The 26521-nt window shown below is 47.6% G+C and overlaps 1 protein-coding gene across 1 annotated transcript; it reads left to right on the plus strand.

The window, feature by feature from the left end:
- LOC121602338 (ras-related and estrogen-regulated growth inhibitor-like protein) lies at nucleotides 1-26521 on the plus strand. The gene is made up of 5 exons (XM_041931112.1): nucleotides 1-907; nucleotides 14369-14509; nucleotides 21557-21870; nucleotides 25630-25798; nucleotides 25909-26521. Exons 2-5 carry the CDS (start codon nucleotides 14434-14436, stop codon nucleotides 26043-26045), a joined length of 696 nt encoding a protein of 231 aa, XP_041787046.1. The 5' UTR covers nucleotides 1-907; nucleotides 14369-14433; the 3' UTR covers nucleotides 26046-26521.

A 26521-nucleotide genomic window follows, 5' to 3' on the forward strand; every position in this document is an offset into this window, starting at 1 on the left:
AGTTTTCCCGGTGCAGTACCAAACAGTGCCGAAAGCGAGAGAAGACACACGAACAAAAAAAAAAGGTCGGTCTACCCTGTTAGGTATTAAAACGCTTCCTCTGTGTGTAACGCATGTACCGTCTGTAGTAACGTAACACAGACACACAGATACATATACACACACAAGCACCCAGCATCACAGATACCACTGACGTCAGGTTTTTTGGGCGTCGTGTATTAGCAGTTGTTGTAATCGCAATCGTGCACTGCAGCATCCGTGCTAGAGTGGACGAAACACAACAGTGAGTGGGTGTGTGTGAGTTGGAGTTTACAAAGCACAACTGTTGCGATTTAGTAACAGCAGCAACAGCAAAATAACGCTAAAGTGAAGTGGCAATAAAAAACGGTCAATTACAACCGTGCAACAAGTCGGCTCCGGTGGTTTGCTGGCTGCCGTGCTTATCAGTTGCAAATCTCGGCCCGGCAAATAAGTGCAGTGTGTGAGGGTGTGCAAGTGTAAAGAAGATAACAGATAAAAGTGTGTGTTGTGGTCAGAGCAATTGGAGAAGCAACCTCAGCAAAAAAAAGAAAACGGAAGAATGTGCAGTGAAGACTGTTGGTAGTGGTGTCAAGACGAATTGAAACGATTTAAGGACATTCAGAGCTAATTTTCCTTTTGAAGGCTAAAGTAAAGGAATCAATTTAGTGCATTTTGTGAGAAACATAAAAGAAACAATTGCCCGTCGATCGAGTCGAACAGAGCTCGACAGCAAAGTGACAGCATTCTTAAAGCAACCGAAGGTGATTAGCCCGAATCCTTTGTGGCAGTGCAGTGAATAGGAAAACCTTGACGACCGTGTCAAAGACTTTGCTCAGCACAGCAGCCGGAGATCAGGCAACAAAAGAATTTGCCAAACCGACCTGAGGTAAGAAGTCAGTAGCGCAGTAGTGCATGGGTTTTGATTGTTTGAATATGTGGGGAGTGGGGTTTTTGTTGCTCCATTTTGAGAGAAGGTTCTCGACTACACTGCCACTCGACAAGGGGGACATTGAAAGCTCAGTTTTCCATGAAAGGATCGGTTTTGTAGCGCACGTGAATGATGGAGTTCGGGGAAGGCAAACACAGTCCACTGCAAATTGAATGAAATGACTTTTTTTTTCTACCATTTCCTTTCATGACAAGTGCCTACGTTTACCATGAAATTGGCACAGAAAAGGTTTCACTTTTAGGGGGGAGGCAACCCGATATTTGGGTCAATTTGTTGTAACACCCACCCTTAAAGCGCTCTAATGTGCTCGTGTTTTTGTGTGAACGTTCTGAGCCTACCTGCCCAAGCAGCAAGCAGCGAGAGGGTGTAAGTACAGTTTAAAGTTCATCACATGCAAATGAGACTATAAAAAATGTGATACTATGTGTGGGTGTTTCATCCTGTTCACCCAAAAAAAAAAACCTCGACCATATTCTAGTGAATGAAATTTTACCCACACAAATCACACCGCTCCCACAGTACCCGTCGTCCATCGACCGGATGATGGGGCAGATGATTAGTTAGCGTGCGCACGCTTTTGGTGTACAGGAAATTTTCCCCTTGGTACATGGGCAGCGGGAGAAGGGCATTGATGGATGGGCTGTATTAAAATCGTAGCGAGTAATGGCTCGTGTGTGTGCATATACGTGGGATAGTAATTGGCTGTAATCCGTACCTTTATCCCGCACGCCGCGGTCTGAGTGGTTCCAAGGTGCGGTTGGAAAGTGTTCCCATCACACAAGCGGAATGCGATTTTTGAACTGCAAATGGAATGGTTTGCATCATACGTAAGGTAAAAGATTTATTAATTTATTACAGTTGCAAGCGCGAACAAACCCATTCCGTTCAATTACGCTGAAAAAGAACTTTGACCGGATTATTGAATTTTGAAGACAAATCATGGGCAACAACTGCTCATCGATTGGTGCAATTAGGTGTTTCAACGTAATAAGAATTTGCAACACAAGTTCCAAATAAGCTTGGGTGGTAAAAAACTTCATGTAAATGTTTTTATTTTTCATTATTAAATTTCAAGAAGGATCTTTTACCAGAATTGTTTGCGATACACGCTTCCATCATCCGAGAACCCTCCCGGACATGCGGGGTTGCCATGTACTTACCGACCCACGTGTATCAAATGTTCGAGAACGACACACATTCCAGAGCGTTCCGTACTGGGCTGCTGGTGTGGTACTGCTGTGCCAAATGTCAAGGTCAGCCCGATGCACATCTGCTTCCTTCTCACAGCTTCTCTCCTCTCGGCTCGGTGCTCGGGGATGGTGGTTGGTTGGTTAGTACCCGGAGGTTTTGTTTCTCCATCAGCATGAAAAAGCGTACCGAACATGGGGCGATTGCGAGCAAGCATAACAGATCCGCTTTGTTGTTTTAATTTGTTTTTTCCCATCCTCCGTAGCCCCCTTTGGTTGGACGCCTACGGCATCCTGCAACCAGGCGCCTCCATTTCCTGTAAACTCTCTTGATGTCTCCCACCGATAGAGTGCGGAGGCAAAAAAAGGAAATTAATCATTTTAAAGCTGAGGACAGCAAACTCTCCCCCCTCCCAGTACTTTATTAGCAAATTCCAAGTAAATCAAGGGACTTCAATGGGCCTTTTAATGTTTTTTTTGCTTCTGCTAAAGCAACACTTCAAACTAAAATTGTGATTTAAGCTCTTGGCGTGCTGCTGCTGCCGGCGCCAATTACGATTTGTAATGATGAATGTTTCGGTATTTCGCTAGACAGTTGTAAAGGAGTGATGCTTGAACGGGTTGGTGCGTTGCATAATCTTGAAAAAAGAAAACCCCCCCGTCAAACTAAATCCCTCCCAAGCAACACCCTTCCGTGCGGTTAGGCAACGTCTGAGTGAGGCGAAAAGCGCGTGCACACAATCGGCCTAGCGTTACTTGCAAGGGGGTTCCTTGGCGCTCGCGCGTGTGTGTGTGTGCGGTTTGTCGCAACAAGTAGTGCGCAACGAAACTCGATACGGTCGGTCGCAAGATGGGTGCTCCTCGCGCAAAGCAACGGCTAAAGTATGGCGGCATGTCTGATGCGTTTAGACTCGCATGTACACACACACACACACACACACACTACACACGCATTTGTGAGTCACGTAAATGGTCGCTCCTCATCTGTAAGCCGCGTTAGATAAATAATAATTGCGAAAATGTACATTCCTTCGCGTGGTGCGCCAACGAGACCACATAACCGACCGGGCGTCTCCACCGCGCAGTAAGATTGGAAAGATTGACCACTAGCCGCCGCCACTAGGTTTCGGTCCAAGTGGAATGTTTGTAAACACACGCGTGTGCAAGTTCGTGACGGTTGCGGGCGATGGACGGACATTGAGGTGTGGGTGGGTAGTTTTTCGAGGGACTAAACTCGCCTTTCGGAGCGGGGGTTTACAGTGAGGAAACATATTTTTCAAGCAGCTTAAGCCGCCGTTTGCTGCCGCCACCGGCCGTCGCAACGGCCGAGCGATTGAGTAATCCCACTGTTGGATGCCCATCACAGCTGCGGTTTCGATCGGTACAGGTCCGCGGGGCTCATTATCGGGTTGGAATTTATCGTTTCGACCTAGAATTCAGCTGACCGTATTCTCGCACTCGGGCGTTTGATTTACTTTCCCTAGCGAGCGCATATGAAACGGGGCGAGTGAGAGAGATGTACACATTCCAATCTGTATGAGACATTCCAGTAAAGCATCGGAAGGCTTGGCTCTACGAGCAAGAAGAAGCAAATTCCAAAGGAAAATGCTGATATGATGAAGTTCGATACTTGTATACAGTGTCGAGTTAATTTGATTGCAAAACGATCCTTCTGTCCTTCGGTTGTTCGGTTGTGCAAGAGAAAGAAAGTGATTAAATATTCACTTGTACGTGGGATCCACTCAACCAGCATCAGTCAAACCCTTTTCAAGGGGTTTCAATTCATCGGTTCCGACCCTTCGCAACGGTTCGTGTACGAAACAAATCCTCCAGCCGTACGAAGCATCTCGAATTTCAGCTTTAACCCTTCTTCATGCCACCAAGTCCAACTCGATTGGACCGCCCGAAACAAAGAAGCTGTACGTCTGAAGCACTTTCAATACTGTCCCCTCCCAGCGTTGGAACGCTGAAGAGCCACTGTATCCTCTAGCTTCAAGCCAATCGATTCGATTTGTCCGTTGCTGATTGACGAACACACTTCTTCTCGTACTGCGTGCGGTATTGTGGGTAGCAAGTCCTAAATTAATTCCCGAAGGTTGACAACCCTACCTTTTTGCTCTTGCTGCTTAGGGTGGGACACCTCATCGGAGGACGGTGGAGGTAAGGTAAGAAACACATTCTTTGCCTAGATTGTAGAGAATTTGCTCCTTGTTTTGCGGTCGATACGATCGCTCGACACAGTCGCTCGTCGCATTGCTTTGCGCGCAAATGCACTGTAATGTTATGTAGAAGCCTAATCAGACGACCAAGCCCAATCCCTCTTTTTGCCGTCCTCGGAAAGCAACTCTACCAAGGTAGAAACGTACCTTTCCCCCATGGGACGTACTTCCTCACGGACGGACGTGTGCAGCATGACTGCATTTTGACTGCATTCCGTTCCCGGGGCGTACGGAGAAAGAGAGAGAGAGAGACGTTCCTCAACATTCCAATGGGCCCTGTCGCCCCCCCCCCTTAGTATACGATCCCACACGCACACGCACGTCTTGGGATTTGGGAATGCTATTTTCGAATCCAATACCGACAAGCGGACGCCATTCGAAAGTAGCGAGCTGCACCGGGTTTGGGGACGCATCAGACGACGTGCCGATGCACACGATGATGACGATGGTGATGATGATGATGATGATGAGATCGGGTCGTTCTTCAACTGTACCGTCGCTGCACGCAGTATCTATGCTGCGTTGTCTCGCTTTGATGCGCTGCTCATAAATTCCTTTTTGCATATATAAATAGCGCCCGGGTAGGAGGGAATGTACGTGTCGTGTTCCCGGAACGGTAGACATCGACGCACCGTTCTAAAGTTGGATTTTAGCATCGATCCCACGCACGCATTCCAACTGTTTTGTCTGATTCGCTTTTGGTGGGAATGTGTGGCCCCGTTCTGTCCGAGAAAGAGCATATGCAAAATTCTTCCCTGGAGCAACGTCGCAAAAGCGTATCCAGGTGGAGAACTGCACGCGTAAACAGTTAAGGCACTGTTGAGTTTGGCCAAAACAACCCTATGGTAGAGCAGCTTGTTAGGGGAAGCGGCGATGAGACATTCATTCATATCTTTTCTGGATGTTGCGGGACGGTTGGTGTGGTAAACATCGTAAAATTGGCCCAAATATTAGTTTCACTCATCGTACCGGCGGGTATTTGTTTACGCTCAGCAAATTACGGGCCCACCTTTTGTTTTTATGCAGGGTAATTACAGCGCTCTCTCGCTTTGAGCTCGTACACACACGTTCGCTTCCTGATTGCAAATGATCGTGGGACTCATTGCAAGAGTAAGCAAATCATCAAGCAGCGCTGTTGTGGTTTATTGGAGAATGTAATTTTTGTTGTTGTTAGTACATCTGCTGCCCGTAGGAATGTTTTCTCGAGCATATTTATCTGACTGCTGCTGACTCAAGCGAAAACAATCTCTCTCAATCAATGGAAAAATGTGAGAAAATGTTGTGGGATGGAAATGAAAAAAAAAAAGCCAGCTAAAGAGCACATTCTTTTCGCCCTCCAGGGAAGTGTGACGCTGCCGATTGTTAGAATTGGAAAAAAATTCCAAGCCAGTAAGGCAAGACTTTAGCAATCGTAGTACATCATTTCCATGCAGCTTCTGTTCCATGCAGAATGTTCTTGTTGATTTTAAACTATTTATGCGCATGGGTTATGTTTTTATGTAATTTATAAGGTGAGATGATTTTATACATAATCTTTAGGAAATGTCTTGAAAAGTTACAATTTTGGACTAGAAATTCAAAATTGTTTTTAAACATGGTAAATGTTTGTTGATGATTCATTCATTTCCTTTGGCTATTATTTGACTTTAGTCATCTGCAGTGAATTATGAAGACAATTTATCGTGCTTTAGTATTCATTTTTCCATACATGTTTGGTATATTTTCATAGTCCTTGATATTGAAGTATTTGTGTCCTTCTGTATGTTGTGTATCATGATTTGTTTTAGTTAGTAGTTTAAATTTGTTTGTTTCTGAACCAACAGCTCCTAACTAAAGCAGGCATGAAACAATTCAAGATGTGTTTAAGAATGATTTCATTCATATCGCACGTGAGCGAGTAAACATACCTAGGGCCAACATGATCGCTTCACACTTTGTTCTCCTCCGAACGCCCCAAGCATGACGTTCCTACGAGATGTGTTATTGTGTGCCTTTCTGAGCACACTATCCCTCACGCGACAGTTAATCATGTCTGCCCGTGTTCGGATCATTGTCAATGAATTTCGACCAATTGTTTCCACGCAATAAATTGCTCACGTGTGGGCACGAAGCAAAACTGCCCACTTCCCAGAATGCGACGAGTCGTTTGCTTTTGCTCCTCCTCACTACCGCTACTTATTGGTTTTGGGGGTTCGGGTCGGGCGGGATTCTTCTAAACCGATGGCCCACACCATCTCGCACGCGCACATCTGGAGCAGGTTCCACGTGTGGGACTGCGTCTGTCATCTTAATTACTGTGCCGTCCCGGGACGGGCGACAGCTGCCATGGGTGTAGTAGGAAGGCCATCGGAATTTTTACGATAATTCGCCGTACCCACACCGCTAATGTATCGTCGCCATCGGTGCTCTAATAGTGGGAATCCTAAGGAGAAGAAAAACTAATTGGAAAACACACAACAGATCGGTGGCCAAAGATTGGACTTGAAGGTTGCAGCTTTAAAATTTCCCTAACCGCAGCGCATCGTCAGCTCTCGCCGGTGCAGTTATGCAATTAAAGGTTTAATGGATTTTTTTTAATGGGGGACAGAAGCAAAATTTATGATATCGTAGGCATCAGAACTGATGTAGGAATGGATACATTCCCCGTCCCTAAAACGAGCTCATCAAATGGTGCTTCCACTGATCCATCTCTTAAAAAAGGGGACAGTAAATCTTGCTTCATCCATCGTCAGCTCAACGATATATACCACTCTCGCTGGAGTTTTTTCTTCTTCTAATTTTGATGACTAAAAGGGAAGGCAATGGACAGGGACAGTATGAGGAATGAGCAGCGGTTGGCCTTCGCCGGCTGGGTGCACTCGAAAGTGAAATTAGGCCAGAGCTATAAAACCTTTTATCGGATCAACATCTAGAGCACCTGAATCCGCATCCAATACGGTGGTGAAGGACACAGACACACACACACACACATTGATCAACCGTTTTCGCCCGTAAAGCCCTTTTGCGACAAAGCTCAGTGTTTTCCATTTTATCGCCGTGTTTTTCCAACGGCAGTAGCAGCAGCACGCATAGGTATCGCAGCGACGCTCGTGAAATGGTTGTTTGTGTCGAAATGGTAGCAAAACAAACGCCCCACGGTTCGGTCCTGATGGCCCCGATGGTCACTACAGAAGGGCGGTACAAGGGTTGGGATCCACTTTTCCGATGGCCCTTGACAATGATCGTTGAGCGGCGTCCAAATGATGAGATAATTCCACGTACACCACGCATCACCACGCCTTAAGGTCGGGGTGTGCATAAGGTTGGCCAAACATGATGCCCCTAATACCACGCTGTCCCTGAGCCGTTGGATCGTTGAGGCAAAAAAAGCTTAATGAAATGGCTCATAAAAAAAACATGGGAGCAAACAAGTCTCGAACCGATGGTATAGCCTCGTCAACACAAACACGTTGATTCGATCGAATGGAAATTACTGAATAGCGGAAAAAAGATGGATGATAAATGGGAGCAGGAATAAATTAACTCCATCAGCAGCCTGCTTTGGTGTGAAGCAAAATGCAACGCTAACTGCAACATTGTGCGCGCGCAAAAGGGGAAGGATTAAAATTACAAATAAATAATAAAAAAAGAAACAAACTAAATCCTCCTCCAACGCACCCAGTTCAAGGTATGATCGATGCACAAAACGTGCCAAAAAGGATAAAATTATGCAGCCCCCGGAAGGCTCAGGCTGGGACCGCGGAAAAGCATGATTTTACACCGATTAGTCGCTGGCAGCTGGTGTGTGTGTGTGTGTGTGTTTGCTTGATTGTTTTCCCCTTCCTTTAGCGCTCCTTGTTTGACTCGGGGAAGGGAAATCGAGTGCACTAGCAGTGAGTTTATGCATTATTGATGAGGCCACCACAGCTCGGCACCGTTACTCGGGCTGGTAGCGCTTTTGAGGTTATTATTATGTTTATTATCGATGTATTACGGTTAACGGGTGGTGTTTGCTCTCGACCCCCGGTGTGATCGGTAGGAGGTGTTAACGGCGAGCACGGCGACAGACACCAGCCGTCACACGGCCGTTGCGATGGAAAGTTTTTCTTTCCCTGGAGCCGTCATTGTAACGCAGTACGCAGAAATTCAAACACACGTCAACAGGTGAACATCGTCAGCATCCGCACGCAGCGTGTCGGTGCAAAACAAAATGCAAATGAACGCGACAAACTGTGCACGACGGTGTGCACGAGCTAGCTCTAGCCACAAGCCGTCGGGAGATTAGCGCAATGAACGTGATGCGATCGCAAACACAAACCCTTCCCCAAACCAGAATGAACCGGCAGTTGAGATTGAGTCGCGGGGTTGGAGATTTCCCCAAAGTTGCTTGCATTTTTTTTAATTGCCAGCCGCGTGAGCCGTAACTCACTTCGCACGGCCGTTCGTTTTCTGAGTGAGTGAGTGAGTGAGTGCAAATGCGTCGCCAGCGTTTCTCGTTCGTGTGACGAAATTGCCCTGCTTCACGATCGTGTGAGCGCGCGCGCCCAGCAGGTGAAAATTGTGACTCAGAAGGAAGGGTAGGGGGTATGAGGTAGGGAGGATCGTTCGAGAAAACCGGCTGGCGCCAGTTGACACTTTGCTACAAATCGGTTCCTATGCCTCGTTTTTTTGTCGCTGCGCTGCTTTATATGCTTCACGTTTCCCATCATGTGTGGCGTGTTTCACACACTTGTGTATCGTCAAAAAGGGGAAAGATCTTTTTTTTTTTTTTCTACCAAACCTCCTCCACTACTAAAATGTAATAAAAACCAGTGCAACAGGGCGACTGGGGACAGAAAACAAAACAACCAAGCTCCATAATCCATAAATTCCACCCATTGCCTCAACTTCTGGTGGCGTTCGTTGCACGCAAACCGGCACGTTTTCCGCGAGCGTTAAATTGAATCTTGCGCGCCACGCCCGCGTCGCTAAAACTGCCACCACGCCACGAACTCCGATGACAAATGCGTGCATCATTAAAGTGGGGAGGGATGAAATGTTTCCCCCTTTTTGTCCTGGTAAGCCCTACGCCGGCTTAATGGTGACACATTCCCGTTTGCGTGGACGCAGTTCCCGTTGCTTAACCGCCAGAAAGGCAAGCAATGGGTTCTGGTTCGCATTCCTTTCTCGCACTGCACCGAATACAAAACGCTTCTGAGATGACAAATGGTGGTGTGCCATCGCGTTGTGTCCGCACACAGTTCGGCCTCTACACGTGCGGTTGGTCCGGTCGGGGGGGTAATATTTAATTCGCATTTTGCTAGCGATTAACTTCCGGGGCAATGAGGGAAACGTTGCAATGCTGGGTGCTGTTGCTTACTTGGGCAGTAGTAAGTCCTCTTACGGGTTGGGAGAAAACTGCTGAGTTTCGTTAGTGTATTTCTTGGGGAAAATGAAAACCGATGAGTGCTGTGACATTCCTTTTCCAGCAAATGGAAACACACCAACACCCGGTGGGAGAATGGGTTAAAGTTTCACTCTAATTTGTAATAATTAGAGTGTGTTTGCGCACAGTTTCAATGTGGTGGGTGTGTAATAGATTGAGCTACTAATTAATTGAATAACAAGCACAGGTGTGTTGATTCATCGAAAGAGTCATCTCAATAAAAGCAAGAAATAGAGATACAAATGGACAACTTATCTGTAGGTTCGGAACAAGTTAAGCTTCAGAAGAACTTGAAAAAATTTCGAATACTTTGCAAAATTCACTCCAAATTCAAGTTCAAAAGTGAAGTGACTCAACCATTTTAATTGGCAACCATCCAAATGCACACAGTGTGCCCCGTACGTTGGGTTGGAACATGTTTTTCAAAACTTTGGCTCCCTCAAACACCCCAAGAGGGCAACAAACTTGATCGTTTTATAAACAAAAAAACAGCAAGCTGCCAGGAAATCAATAAATACAAAGGCGCCATACACAGAAAAAAAGCAACTTTTGCGGCTCAAACACAGTACTCTGTGTTCATCTTCAATGTGGCTACTTAAAATACAGTTCCGTGTAGCGTGTGGAGCGTTTAAAAGATGACACACACACGGGCCATCATCATTATACGGAGGCCTGCGGGACTGCTGGGCCCTGGGCGATGAACAGTTGCCAAAAACTGGTGGTTCAAAAACTAGGTTAATGGTCATGCCAGGCAAGCAATTTGTAATGTTTTTTTTTGGCGGTGTATGTTGTCCATTCACCACTCCAGTTTTGTGGCTTGTGCATGAGGACAAGAAATCGTCCCGGAACTTAGCAAACGCTCACGACCGTTGGCTTGGGGCCAGCCTGGTGACAAATCGAACCGATGGGGTGGGATATGATTGGGTCTTAAAAAATAATGATGCGGTCGTTGACAGGCATTTGGGCGGTTTTTAATCTTTTTTTTTTTTGCTGTTGCCAATCAGTTAATTGGTGGATTGAGCGGGAGAAGGATCTTGAGACATGACGTTGCGTAGCGAAAACCCCGGTTTCGGGTCGGATTGGCTAGCTGTTTGTAGCGCAGCATCTTTTCATCACCTAATCGGGTTGCTCGAAATGGACGACATGTTTTCGTAGGCAAAAAATGTGCCTTTCAGATTTGTTTTCACTCGTTTGGGGAAAGAGATATAGGCGTGCGAACAAGCCGCTCACGAATCGTGAACCGGGACCGGTGAAATTCCGGTGCCTGTACAAGATCAAGCAAACATGAACCACCCGTACCTGCCTGCTACCTTCCTGCTTCCTGCTAACGAATCTCCACTCATTTCGCGCAAAACGCTCTGTTTTATTTAAAACAAAACATTCACCGTCGTGCCTCTCTTTCTCTTGTGTGTGTATCGAGCGTGAAAATTGGGAACTCGCTCTCTTTGGTTTGATGTTTTTTTAACTTCTCCTTTTTCTTACCAGCAACTAAATATAGCATCATAATCCGGTTGAAATGTCATTACAGATCGCTGTTTTGTTGAGCAGCAGTGGGAGCAGCGTGGTCCGCCGCATTTTTTTTTTTGGTTGCTCATTCACGCACGACACGGGGGCTTGTTTCGGAGCTTGTACGGCACTGCTTGTGTCCGTTCAGTTCAGTTTTGCTCGTTGTTTTAGTGGGAGGAATTTCCTGCAAAAGAACGACCCTCGCGATCGGTAAAAAGAAGAAAAAATCAAACAAACACTCGTAGCAAGGCGCGTTATTTTTTCATTTGGGGTTTCCTCTTCCTCCGATGATACAAAAAACCCCTTTTTCTCACGCGAATGGACAGTTGGGAAAGGAAAGTTACCTCCCTACGGTTGCTGACAGTAGTACACAAATGCACCCAGCCCCCGGCCACGGTCCCGGTTTGCGGTACGGTTTGTTTATGTTGATTCGCTTGATTCGCATAAATTCGCGCACACTCTCTCAACGCGTCACAGAACAGCGTCGCCAAATGTCGCCAAATGCTTCGCACGATCGTCGAACAAATCAGGCACGAATTGCGTCGTGAGTGAGTGATATTTGCTCCCACCCGGGCGGGCGGGATCTTCGTCAGTGCTTCGTTTCGGGGAATGCGCCTCAGGAATGTGCGACAACCCCATCCCATCGTGCGAACATCGTCATTAGCGGGGCCTCAAGAGCTTGTTGAAGGTGCTTAATCATAGCGCTGCAGAGCAGGGAAACAACAGGAATTAAAATCGTATGTAAATGGCAGGTGGTGCATTTTTTCCACCCACCCAACGAACAAAAGCGAATGATCCGGAAAAGAGCTGACGTATGTTTGTCACGGAAACTTATCCACTCCATCCTAAGAGAGAGAAGAGGTGATTTTTGATCAGCCCTCAGCAGTGTGTTAATGTTGTTTTATTTTGAGCGAGCTCATCAAAACATCAAACGGAATTCCAACCGATGGGTCTATTTTTGAACGCAACCATCAGACGGGGCCGTTTGGTGCTTCACTTTTGGTCCCAGTGGGATGGGACATTTTTAATTCCCGAGCAGAAATGATGCAGCTCGTTCCAGGGAAATGGCCTGTCAATACGGAGTCAATTAAAACAAGCTGACCAAACGGTGGCTGAGTAATTGTGCGGCTGAATGCGCCCGCAATGGAGCGTTGCTAACATCGTTCGCCGTAAAACCAGCTTTCCCTGGAACCTGGTTCGAGTGTGTGCTATGTTATGTGAATGCCCCCTTCACTAATGACGCGATTCGAATTCGTCCAATGACCGATACGCAATCACGTTCCAGCTTCGTGCTCAAGCCGCAGAGCCCTGGCAGTGTTGCCAAAGAGATGCGGTTGTGAAATTGATCGATTGTATTGGTATTGGCCGGTATCGGACAGGTGGGCAATCGTGTTGTGTCCGCAACTGACGCTGACAAAAGGATCCAACCTAATGAGACGAAAGAGACAGCCGACGGGGACGGGTTTTAGCTGAATTAGTTCGGCCATTCGATCCGGCCCGCACACAAAGCAGGCACGTTTTCCGACACATCCTTATGCTCTGATTGGTGTGGTGCAGCCTGCAGTTACGTAGAATCGATTCGAGCGTGTGTGTAAGGCTTTCCAATGCAAAAGCACACGTGTCTCGAATGGTGCGGATTAGTGTGTGTTTGTGTATGTGTGTTATTTATTACCCAAAACATTGTTCAATTCAAACTCCCATGTGTGCTCCAGTTTATTTATTGCCATTAATCTGACGTCGTTGACAACTGCCGAGTCGTGCATTGCACAAATGGCATAAAGATGAACCATTTTTTTTGGAGAAATAGTACCTTGAAGCAATACTGAGAATTGAAAAAAGGCAACATTGAACAGTGAATTGAATGGAAAAATACACCCGCACACACACACACATAGATGAAACCCACAGCTTTTCTGCAAATGCCACACGCAGCATCTTCAAGGGCACGGGAGATGGCTGAAGACGGTGACGTCACGCTTCACAACCATGACGTGTAACGGTATGCTCTTTTGGGCGCTTGTTAGACGAGGAGAGGATAGGTTGTACGTACTGGTGTTGGAGGGGAAAAGGAGAAGCTATCGGTACCGTGAGAGCCCACGCTGTGAAAACAATTTCTCGTTCCGTTTGCTTACCGCGTACGGTAGGAGTCGTCCTTGCCCAACGCGTACCACGCGCGCAGACTGGTGCTGCTTGTGGCATTTGTTTTCTGTTAGTGTGTGTCACGTCCGAGTTGGTGGTGCTGGTGGTGTGTTGGTGGCAGAGTGTTTCGTTAGCAACTGTGTGGAAAAAGGCTCATCCTTTGGTTGCGCAAAAAAGAGGAGAAAGTAATCAAAATTGAAAATGCTTTAGGCGTTCGTCCTACAAATCTGGGTTAGAAAAGCACGTGTTTTCGGTATAAAAGCAGAGGGGATGAGGTTTTGTTGTGCTGAAAAATCAGCAAAAAATACAAATTTATTTTAAAAAAATGAAGAGTGGGTTAGACGCTCAAACGTTCATTCATCGCCCAACCTCAGGTTGAATTTTTAATGATACACTCTACGTGCTTCAATACACAAAGGAAAGCATCGCGCAACAGCATCCATTTAATATTGCCATATTTAATGTCAACTCTCCATCGCGCCCAGCTTCGAGTGGGAGGAAGAAGTTTTGTAATGCAGCTGGCCGTGGAAAATCAATTAAAAACCCACTCATCAGCAGCCAAAGCGATGGCCAGTGGACAATGGTCGTGGTGGTGGTGGAGACGTGTCCAAATAAACACACGCAGCGCTTGTTGCGCACCGATGACAGTTTGCCCTTTCCCCATCAGCAATTGCACTTGTCCTTGCGTTGCAGAATGCAAACGCAACTCTTCATTTGCATCTCGATAAGCCTCTTTGTTTTGGGTGCTGGCGTGTGCTGGGTGCGAGATGATGGCGAGTGAGTGCTGTTTCTATTGTGCAAATGAAGTTGCGGTGGATGTAGATGGTGTTTGGTTTGCAAAAACCAGGTTTCTGGCTCAGGGAGTCTATATTCTATGGACAATCGCTACAAAACTGGACTTATTTCCTTTCCTTAATCAAGCTTTGTTTCTTTTCCATTTCAGATTTGGGTCACTTTATAAAAGGGGCCCTTAGGCAGTAAATTCCAGCAACAGAGGACTTGGTCAGGATGAAAACGGAGGAGAAAACAAATGTACCCCGGGTACGGATAGCGGTGCTCGGAAATGTCAATGTCGGAAAATCTGGTGAGTAATGGGACAGTGTTCACAATAGTTATTGAAGGTTATTAGTTCGAAGGATCTTCCAGAGTAGTGTCCTAGATGTTGGAAAACAAACATTGTCGCTGGCAGAAAATTAATACTTTGTGGTAGGACTTCACTTTCTCTATCCATGTATGGAGGAGTAAACAAAGTCTTGATAAATAGTACATGCTCAGTTCCAGAATAAACTTGAAGCCAAATATTAACCAAAGGCCTCCACTTCTTCGCTTGTCTACACTGCTCTTTTGTTTGATAATAAACAATCGGTCCAGTCCGTGAGCATATCCTTCGGTGTGCAAGCATCGGAACTGCACTGATGCTTCACACCGTTTCTCCTTTACTGTATGGGCGCAACGGCTGTTTCTCATTCACGATCCACAGCTCGTAACTAAGCCTGGTGGAGTGGAGTTTTAACAACAACACTGACTGCGGCTGTGATATTCGGCTAGCACCCAGGAATCAGACCTTGAACGACGTGCCCTCGGAAATTTGATTCATCCAGAGCGAATTTGTTTGTTGTTCTTCGCTCGCTGTTCGCCAAACAATCGCGTCCACGCAGCCGTGAACCGTGAGCAACGACAGCTCGAGGGGACGCAAAACGTCCCCAAGCGAAACATCATCCCTTTTCGTGTCCTTCGTTGCTATGGATTTTTAAAACCTGACCATGGACTTGGAACCATGTCCGCTGAAAAATCTGAGCCGACCAAAAATGATTCTATTTATTTGCTTTTCCCTCAATTGGGTTGTTTGAAGTAAGCGTATCGAATTGGCTGCAAAGATTTGATCATTTATTGACAAAAAAGAGCACACTTCTCAACAGGCGTGCAATTTTTGTCTATCGGTTGGATGCACGATTCGTGAGATTTGGCTGAACTGTGAGGCAGCACACGACGCTACGGAACGTGATCACCGGCAAGCAAAAGCCGCCCACAGGAGTAGCCGGGGTAAAGAGCATCAGCTGGACTTTGGGTGGTGTTTTGTTACCGTGTGAATCATCAAACGCTGCCCCGGCCGACGTGTATCCCATTCTGCGCCGGGATCTTTCAAATACGGCCACAGTCTAACGCGGTGTCCGGCATGACACGACAAGGAAAAATGAGCACCGCGGGGAAACATAAACGAAACGTGCCGTGGCAGCGGCAGTTGGCCCGTTCCCGTTTAGACAAGAGAGAACCTTTCATAGGACATACGATAGGCAGAGCACCAAGGTACCTACGTATGCAGATGGATTTTAACCACTAAAACTCTCCTGTTGCCTCAAGGAGTACTGACCGGATCGCCCGCTAGAGCATTACTTCAGTCAGCATCCTTTGGTCAACATCGACCACGGCGCCGCAATGCTATGACAGTGGTGTCTGTCAGGCGTATAAGACTTATGCCCCGCGCCCAGGTCCGGAGACCCGGAGGACCACTTCTCTAGGTGTCAGGTACCTCACCGCCGCACATGGTATCTCGATGAGTATACCGTCCTCCTAGTTTAAAGCTCGACTCAAGAGTTGCACCCCCAATTACTTGGAGGTTTCCCTCTCAAGTCTCACTGACTGCAATTGGCGTCACCATCAAGGTCTCACTCGCGAGTCGTGAGCCCAAAGAATAGACATCCAGATGCATATGCGCTAACGCTATCATACCAGTGTGTCGAGCCCATTCCACCCAGCACCGATAGAAAAAGCAGAACACTCCGGTAGTTAGCCTCGCCTTCCAACTTCCGTAGCAAGCTACCTTCCGATGGGTCGCAACGCTGTTAGTGACGCTGAGAGCCACTCATGCAAACCTAACAGATTGCATTTTACCTTAACACCATAGTCACCCGTTGGCAGCCGCGTATAGCCTACAGTGCAAGGTGTTACGTCCACAGGTTCCTCCGTCCCGACTCCCAACTTCAGATAGAATCAAGACTTCGTTGGAACCTGTAGGGCGCCGATAGCGAATTGTGTCAACAACCAAGGCGGTCCGCCAATGACTGCTGAGAAAGACACTCGCTTACTAGGTTTCCAACAACCACAACCACCGGAGCCGGACCGCACACCTGAATACGTCAGAAGTTGTTGGAGCAGTTGGCCCGTTTGCTCATCGACTTGGCACCCATTCAAAATTTGGCACCGTACGGGTAGAAGAATATTGTTTAAAAGAGCTGTGTGCGGCGATAAAAAAAAACTATTCTTTCCCAGGTTTTTGGGCCGCTTTAGCGGTATGAAAAAGCAGCAGAACTGATTACTTTTGCAAACGTTCAGGATTGTTCTCTGCGTTGTCGTGTCTGCAAATACAAATAAAAAAAAAAAACACAAAAATTCACTCAATCTTGCTGGCAGGATGGATGGTAAGAGAACGCCATCGACAAAAAAAAAAAAAAAAAAAAAAAAAAAAAAAAAAAAAAAAAAAAAAAACCGCAACCTCAAGCTGTGGTACCATTTTGCGACAATTATGAAACCGTCACTCATCGTAGCCGACGCTCGGGGCAGCCAGGGGTGTCCGGTCTTTAACGGACCCAACGATCGTTGCCAACTATACCGTATCGTATGTGTGTGTGTGTGGTGCAAATGCTGCCAAATGTTGATCGATTTGTTGTTCCCTCATTCAATTTGAAAGGGAAATATTTCATTTTGCCGCTTCCGATCGGATAAGACTGCAGTGTCTTGGGGACTAAGTTGGGTGCGAGTTTGGTGCATTTTCCTGTGCGGCAGTGGAGATAGATATTTTCATTTCCACGACTGACAGATTCCTTTAGCCGCTTGCTCCAATCCTTCCCCGGTCACAGCTGTGTGCGATGCTTCCGCGGTTTGGTGACTCGATCCTTTGCCGGCGCGACCTTCAGGGCGCTGTACTGTTTCGCAAAAAAAAACGGCTTCGTAAAAAGGGAAGAGTGCAAAGCAGCAATGCATCATATCGCGAAAGTACGGACGGATCGGTGGATTATTTTTAACCCAGGTGTGGGATTAAAACGGACCAAGCCAAACGGTCTTGGTTGTGGAGAGCGCATCGCGTTACTGTCTCTGTTTTCTTTTGCCGCTTTTAATGTATTTTCTTACCAAACGTTTGCTTCGGAAGAGGATTAATGTGGCACAGGATGATGGTGCTGGTACCGTATGAGAAGTGTGAGGCGTTTGACTTTTTGGTCCACAGAAAGAAATCGATTGAAGTTGAATGATCGGCGTGACGAAATGCGTCCCACAACATCCGGGAGTTTGCGAGGGAAATCCCTGCAAGGAGGAGGGTTAAAGAAAAATAAATAAATGCACTTTTTATATTGTTTGGAATGAAAATTCTGATTCATCTAGAAGTTCTAAAGAGGAGGTTGAGAAAACGTATAACAAACACCGGATAAAGTCCATCGGTGTACAGAGCGCACCAACTCATTCGTACGGACCTGTCAGAAGCAATCGCTGGCTGAAATTGAGATATATAACTTTCTACACAGCAGATGCGGAGGACACGGATGGGGATAAACAGCCGAACAAATAAACTTGCAACTTTTCCCAACCGAACCGGTTCATCATGATGCACTGCCACACACACACACCGAGATGCATCGGGAATGCAGGTGGGAAGATGTAGAAATTTTCCATCGTGCGTTACCCGTTTGCATACGCAGAGATGTGTATGTCCATCTCCAATAAACAACAACGAGCGCCTGTGAAGTGAGGTGCCAAAGGGGGACGAGTGTGAGGTTGTAACATCTCCCTGGGCGCGAGTTTTTGTTTACGCGCTGCTGCAGCGCATGTGTGTGCACATTTTAACTCAATGAAAGTTGTTTGGAGCTCTGCGCTCTGGTGCATTGCAATGCCGTTTAGCTGTGAAAGAGTGAGAAATGGCGCAATTTAACGATGGCAATAATTCGATACTTGCGTTGCAAAGCTGAACGCATTTGCTGTGGCGTATTTTGTAGCTCGAATTGCTCGAAATTGCTAAGCTAACCGGCTGAGGGGGTGCATTAGCGTTTAGGGGTTGAAAATTGGACGAAATTGTATCAAGTTTCTACGTTCCAACTCCGAAGTTGTTGTGTTTAGCAGAGCGTTTAATAAAGTAAATCAATTTAGAAAAGGTAAAAACTGCCGCTGCTGCGCACATTACGTCCCTTCGTAGCGCACTAAACTGCTCGAACGTGCACTGGCAGCCGGTTCCGAAACGTCTCGTTTGCGTGTCGATGGGCGTATTTATTTTCTATCAATTTCCCAAAACACGGCGCAATGCACCGACTTCAGGAAACAATTTGATACAAATGGGTGGAATGGTTTACGCTTACACTTTTCACGGCGTGGGTTTGATTTCCGTGGCCAGAATCCAGGTTCTGAAATGTCGACTCGGGTGAAGAGTGAAATAGTAAACAACGGTGCGCAAGTGAATGAGCGATCACGCTGCGAAATGGTGGCAATTTTTGCGCTTGCACTGCTGCAGTTGCGCCTTGTGAGCACAGCATGTGAGTTCCTTTCCTTCGCCTGCCACCATGCAGCTGAAGGGAAGTTCCAAACGGGGTTGAAATTGATTTATCGCTCACACTCCACCACCGTGTCAGCTGGCAGGACGATTGACGATGCGGGAAAACCCGTGTTCGGCCTGATCAAACGCAATTCAATCACGCAGCAAGGGCCTTTCATCACCGAAGGCTATTCCGGGGCCACACTCCACAGGACAGTTGCCACGCCGTTGGCCACTCATTGTTGCACCGTTTCGACGAGTCAATCCACTCAGGGGACTGAAGGCCCTCCAACCGTAACAATAAAATCAGTTCCAAACACTTACTGCTACGCAACCAGCCAGCCCCCCTGATGTGTAAAGCTGTTACTTCCGGTTGGGTGTTTGTACTTGCTGTAGTTCGCTGTGACATGTTTCCATGTTCGCTCCCCCCCCCCCTTGTACATCCCTGGGCAGTTGAAGGGAAATGAGGTTGAAACATGTGCGACAGGTAGCAAAACGTCAAAAAACTGTCGTCCTTTGTCTAATATGATGGCTTGTTGCTTAGGCCAACGAACCGATCGCACCGGGAAACTATTAAGTGTCCTATTAGTTGATGATTAAAGAACGGCAGCGGAAGATGTTCCAACCTGGGTTGGGACCCTCCCGGGGGTGAAAGGCACCCTTTGCGCTGACCACTGCCTACCGATATAGTTGCGTTTGGCGCTTGCAAACCCCGGACCCGATTCTAATAAGCACACCGGATGATCGGTCCAAACCGTGATGCTCATTTATCTTTCACCAGCGCACGACCCCCGCTCGCGCTGACAGGTTTGAGGCCGTCGACCTCAATTATTAGGCGGGACACCTCTGCCGTGCGCCAAACGTGGCGCGAGATTGATGGCGTTTTTGCGATGGCGTCCGGGGCTGTCCGGGGTGGAGAGCGGGGTTGTTTTTTTCGGAACGGATGTAACACGCCGTGCGGTAGCGGTCGACTGATTGACAGGTTCGATTCTTGGTTGAAACTCTCGCACACACACACACACACACACGTACGTTTGCAGTCTTACAAAATCAACTTGGTTTGTGTGTTGAGTGTGTTTTCTGTCCCTAAATGTGTGACACACTTACCCGATGGGTGTATTACTTTTCAGTGGCATTTGTAAGTGGAGAGCCGGTTCAATTTTGCTCCGGTATCCGGGCAAGATCAAACTGATTGGATGTTTTTCTTTGGAGAATGTCGGTGGAAGATATTATGCGCCCACACGATTTCTTCTTTCCCTTTTCGGCAGAGACAGAGAAACCAGCACAGACAAATCGATGGTCGGATTGGGTCACCAACATGAAAGGGAATCCGCCCAAGGTTAGCAGATGGTTGTCAAATTTATCAATTAGCTCAAAACAAACCGACGCGTATCGCCCACCACCACTCATCGTTTGAGGTCTGTGCTTGTGGGTGAGCACTTCTTGGAGGGGTTGCAGAAGAAGAAGAGGAAAAAATACACACTCACGCAAGTTGCATTGAAAAGAACAGAGTAAGAATGATAAGAAGCAGCGATCGAGGGTAAAATGCTGCGCGTGGTTTTCTCAGTTATCGAATCTCGACGGCTGTCTTTGACCCAGATTGGGTGCACAGCACGGGATTTGAACCCCCAGTGGCCGATTTGTTCTCGTTTTGCTTTCGGTTGCGGTCGTAAAAAAGTCCCCCCCCCACCCCTTTTGGTACACCCTCCCCAATGATGTGCCCTCACGTTGGAGTGATGTGGTAGTATGCTCTGGCTTCCGCGTGTCCGTGAGTTCTCGCGCGGGGAAAATTGGTTAGGAAGAGCGTTTCATCACAGCGCGTCCATTCAAACGGTGGTCGATGGTTTTAATACGCTTGTCTGCGCACCGAGGAATGCGATGAGGGGCAAACAAGAGAAGAGACCATTAGAAAGGAAAGCAAGCGCACTAACAAACAGTGTAGCGTGTGATAGAGCCAGACGTGTCGGTATTAGCTCGATTATTGAGGTTAAGGAAAGATGTCTGCAAAGACGTTATCGACACAAACCCACACACGCCCACGCACCGCATGACTAATGCGGTGTCATTTTCACTTTCCTTTCGGGGGACCTTGAAGCTTGTATTTTTGAAATTGCCACCCGATTAACTGATCGTTCCGGCTGGCGTGTTACTACCGTCCGGTGATGGAACGATCATTCGCACGGTCATAATTTGTGGTGCGGCGTTGGACAACTTCCTGTCAAAGGGTGAAGGTTACGCAGCGAAGTAACAGTGACGTAACGCTCGCTAGAAGCATCCGCTCGAAATGACCACTGCAATTCCCGCTGCGCCTGTTTGCAACAGTGCGTTTCGCGTGTCTGCCACATGCCCGTGAAGACGTTGCAGGCACGTGTGTCCTCCTTTCCGACAGTACCAATATTTCCATCAATCAAGAGCAGTGCATTACAACAGGATTAAGGGGGGGGGGGGGAGGGGGGAAATTGCTGTAACTTCCCGATGTACCAGAGTGACTAGGGAACTTCTTTGGATTAGGAAGGATACGGGAAGGGATACAGTAAATGGAAATATCTTCTCCCCAAGGCTAACTGATTGACTGATTGCGATTTCTCTCTTCCTTCTCGCACCCCTTCACTCCAGCCCTCACCGTACGCTACCTGACCCGACGGTTCATCGGCGAGTACAGCTCCAACACGGACCTGCTCTACAAGCAAACCGTCACGCTCGACAGCGGCGTGCTGGATGTGGAGATAGTGGACATCTCGGCGGAAAACGACAACGGCTTCCCGGTGGAGCAGATCCAGTGGGCCGACGCCTGCCTGATCGTGTACAGCATCACCGACCGGGCCAGCTACGAGTACGCCCAGCGGTCACTGGCCGAGCTGCGGCAGCTGCAGAACGCTCCGTCCGCCTACCTGGTCGGCAACAAGGCCGATCTGGATCACCTGCGTGAGGTAAGTGTGGTCGTCCCTTTTCCACTGTGCTTGGTTAATTGGATTGGGTTCCCACTTCAGCTTGCGAGTGCCTGTTGTGTTGGGCCCCCCCCAGGGGAAAAGCTGGGGTGAATCGAGTTCATCAAAAACAACATCCGCGGTTGGAGAGGATTACGAGTTGACTGAAGGCTTAGGAGCCGGCACTGTGGATGCATCAGTGTGCGTGTTTATTGGAGTTTGAGTTGATGTTGAACGGAGGACCTAAGGGGAGTAGCGCTGTGCGTGTACTGGGTAGATTTCCTACTTACTATTACTTTGAATAGGCCAGCAGCTCGTTGCCCTTTCCGGGGGAAAACCTACACAGATTTTGCCGTTTTACACCACTGTCGGTGTGGTGCGATTCCCGTGCAGCATGAACTTCAATTTGTACTGACAGCAAGCGAAGAGATGACATTTGCATTCGATGATGGTACGGATGTTGTTACGGGGTATTGCACCGCAGCAGCAGCGACAGATAATTAAGCCAAAACCCTGTTTCCCAAACTGCGAGACGGGAGTCTTGGGTATAATCTTTTTAGCACACAGCAGCAGCACAGACAGACAGACAGGGCAGCACTCTTAACCTTCACGAAGATGGGTCTGCCCAGCGTCTGGATTATGTTGCGAAAAGGTTCATTTTTCACTGCCCGGCTTGGGTTTGGCGGGTGAGCACGCGGGGCAAAGGCGGCAGATGGAAACGTACGACGTATGCGTGTGCGGCAATTAGAGCGTGACGTGAAATTGAATGGAACCTGAGCTCGCGGGACAGCTGCTGCTGTAGCGTGCGCGGAAGGAGCGGCATTTTTGTGGAATGTTGAGCCGCGATGACGCTGGTGCGGTCGGAATCAATTTTCTTCGCCGAGTGGGGAATGGTAATGGAGAAAGCTGCAGGAAAGAAAAAGAATAAAAAACCAGCAACAGCGGAGAGACAGAGAGAAAGAGTTTTTGTTCCGTTCCATCAGTGGGATCGACTTGGGGAAACTCGTTCGGGAACTTTTTGCCTTTAATTTGGCATGATTTCTCGGGAATCATTTTACTTCGAAAGATTCGTTTTTCGTACTCCTCCACCTGCTCGCTGTGCTTGCTTGTGTTATCTCGATCACTTCTGCAGCCCATTAAATTGATGGCAAGATAGAGAGGGATATAGTGAGCGTTGGATAGGGTAATCGAAACATTCTCCACCCTTCTGTGTAAACATTCACGGTAGCATCGTAACAAAAGTATGCTCTCCCCCTGCCATCACACACACACACACACCCACCAACTAGCACCACTTGGCCCTTTCAGGTCCGCCAGTTATTAGTGGTTCCGCGAAAAACACCGGGCGTCTCCACCTCGCGCAACCGCTCAAACCGGTTAGACAATGGAGGTGCAGGAGGAGAACAAAAACAGAGGCAAAATTGAGCGTTTAATCACTCGTCCAACGTGGTGGGGCAATTTCACGTGAGCGTGGCGTGATGAAGATCTTGGCGCGCAAAGGCAGGGCCACTTGACGCTCCGTTCGCTTGCGCGGCTGTTGCCGGTGAAATAAATCTATTATCGATTTGCTGCAAAGTGGTGCTTGCGTTCGTGTTCGGATTGGGGGGGGGGGGGGGGGGGGGGGAGGATGACAGAAGTGTGAAATATTTTCAATAATCTCGTCGACAACTTACAAATTTATTGATTGGCTTTTCATTCTCACTTTCTTTTTTTTTTTGCTTTTTTGACCAATCATTTGCGTTAAATCATTATTTCTTTTCTGTTCCATTGTCGTAGCTTATGGATTGTAGAGCAGTTTTTAAAACCGGTTATTTATAGCTTATATTTGTTTTATTTATTACTCAGTTTTTTTAAATATGAAATATTATGTTCGATGTTCAAATAATATAAAATAATAAAACTAGAACAGCAACGTCAGAGAAAAATATTCAGATTAATTCTCAGTTTAAATATCTATTTCATTTTCAATTGTTTTTCCATATATTTATTATGTTTGCATAATTATACACTGTTAAGAATAACAAATAATCAAAAGCTAATCACAATTTTCATTTTTTAGATCCTCATTTTTATTAACATTTTTTCTAATCTGAATGGTTTTGCAAATGGTTTAAAGTACAATTAGAAAATGACTAAAATGGTATTAATTTACGCCAGATAAGAAAAATATTAAGGAAAGGTAATAAAAAAAATTAATTTATTTGCTTTATTTTCTACAGAATTATTCTTTCTGAATCATTGTACCATATTTGACTGGAAGGCATAGATACATAACCCTGTAGGATGCACGCTGGCAGTGCGTGATTTGATAAACATTTTGGAAATAAAACGTGCAACCGCAAGCACGCGAGCTCAAGCTGTTCGTGGTGGATAGAAATGTGCTGCTGTTTATACCAGCAGCCCACATGGATGCACTACTAAACCCAGTGTATTATTCACGCCCGGATGGGTGCTTGTATGCAGCTTGCTGTGCATCCCGCTGCATCGTGTAGGCAGCTGGGGCTGGGAGGTAATCTGTCGAACAGTTGCGATTAGCGAACAAGCGTCCCTGGTGGGTCTGACTGACTGGTATGTATTAGCAGCCGAAACCACACACACACACACACCACCGCATACCCAGTTGTCGCGGGTCCCTCGGTTTGGCCTCGTTTCGTGTCATCTCGCCCAAATGCAATGCCATTGGGTTGTGTGTCACCTGTTCCAACATTGCTCGCGGTGCCATTCATTAGTCACGGTGCAGCCATTCGCTTTGCCGTGGCACGATTACCCCTTGGGCAGAGTCTTAGCCAGCCGGAAAGACAATAAGGGAAGGGAAGAGCGGCAGGAGGACTCGATTCTCATTAACACGTGCAATTTGGCAAACGTGTTGTGGCCGGTACGGCTCGTTGTCAGTTTCGCAACGTTGCAGCGCGCGCGCCGACAGCGCCGAGGCAGCTTGTTAGCAGCAGGGCTAATCGAAATTAATTATGATGCCAATCGCAAACACTACCAGCCTGTCAGCCTGTTACCAATGCCAGCGCAAGATTTCGCCCGACATTATCCAGAGATGGCCTATCTCGGGCTGACCTACTTTTAAGCTGCCGGCGGCGGGGCCCGCGTGACACTGCGTGTTTTTTGCAGATTCGCAGACGATTAAGATGTCAACCCGAAAAGGCTGTGCCAGGGAGCAGGGGGTGAACATAGGGGAAGACAACTGTGCCCCCGGGCAGCAGGGCACAGTTCGTTAACCTTGGGGTGCGTACGCGTAGGATACGGCCAATCGGTGCCAATTTGTTAGTTTGCGGGACAAGCAAACACGATCAAGATAGTGGGACCGCCTGGGGGGGGGGGGAGGTCGCCACCGTCCTGTAGTGGAAAATAGCAATGGCAGTTGACAAATGTTTTGTTTTGATCGGCAAAAGATACTGGCTTGCAGGAGCGGCCATTCGTTTCTCATCACGCCCTCCACAGAGCAAGCTTAGGCAGTAGTGAACCGCGCGTGTGTGTGTGTGTGTCCGTTTGGAGCATAGATTTATCAAGATGCTAAGAAGCAAAGAAAAGAAAAAACTCCGACACTGTGCAAAAATATTTGAAGCTGTCAAGCTTGGAGCCGTCCGGGCGAATCTTACACTGAAAACCACTTAACCTAGTTTCCACGTGCGCCTGTTGTGACTGTATCGGAAGGAATTTTGTTTCTTCTTTTTCCATCCAGTTTTATCCAACTGTCCAAGCGAAGAAGTCTCTAACCACCATTTCATCTACTACTCTCCTTGTTCGTCACAGGTACAGGAAACGGAAGGCGCATCGCTGGCCGCGTCGCACGCGATCGGCTTCTGCGAGGTGTCGGTGGCGGACAACACGCCCGCCCTCTACAAAGCGTTCGAACGGTTGCTGGTGGAATCACGGGCCCGCCCGGTCAAGCCGCGCAAGTTCTCCGTCAGCAAAATGTTTGGTAAGTTTGCATTGAATCTCACAACAAGTAGGAACTGGTTTTTGTTAATTTTCCGCTGTGTTTTTTCTGCTTTTCTTTTGCTCTCTCTCTCTATCTCTCTGGTGCTGCAGGAACGCTGATCGGTAACAACGGCACACGGCAACCGCCAGTCAGCCAGGGTACGGTCGTGCCGTGCCACAAAGGCGAGCTGCACAAGTCGCGCGTGATGAAGCGACGCCAGGCCTTCACAGCGACTGCCTCCCTATGACCGACGTCGACCACGGCCGAGGACAGCAATTAAACAAAGCAGCTAGCAGCGGTGTGCATATTCGGTGTGTGTAGAGAGGACACTGAGAAGATGACGAAGGGGCGGGACGGAAGGGGCCAGAAAAAAAACCAAAATTTGTGATGCTAGAAATAATATTGGAAGTGATCCCCCTCCCCTCTTTTTTGGCTCCAACCGTCGTTCCCGCCCGTCGTCGTTTTCCGTGAGCGCGTCCCGCGCTCGATACAATCGGCGCTCATCAATTGGCTCTTGCTCGGCTTCTTGATTTAATCTTATTAGAATTTCCCCTTTTACCCACCAAAACCGTAGTGTCCCGCATCTCGATATAAGTCGCTTCAGCATCCCGAGAAACGCCTTTATCGTTTTAGCTAAAGGTAGTGAGTTCTCGCGGAGGGGGCCCTTTCAACGCGTACTAGACAGCGATGCAAACCGGCGTGTGTGTGTGTGTGTGTGTGTGT

This window comes from Anopheles merus, unplaced genomic scaffold, assembly GCF_017562075.2.
Source record: "Anopheles merus strain MAF unplaced genomic scaffold, AmerM5.1 LNR4000412, whole genome shotgun sequence".
Classification (NCBI taxonomy): domain Eukaryota; kingdom Metazoa; phylum Arthropoda; class Insecta; order Diptera; family Culicidae; genus Anopheles; species Anopheles merus.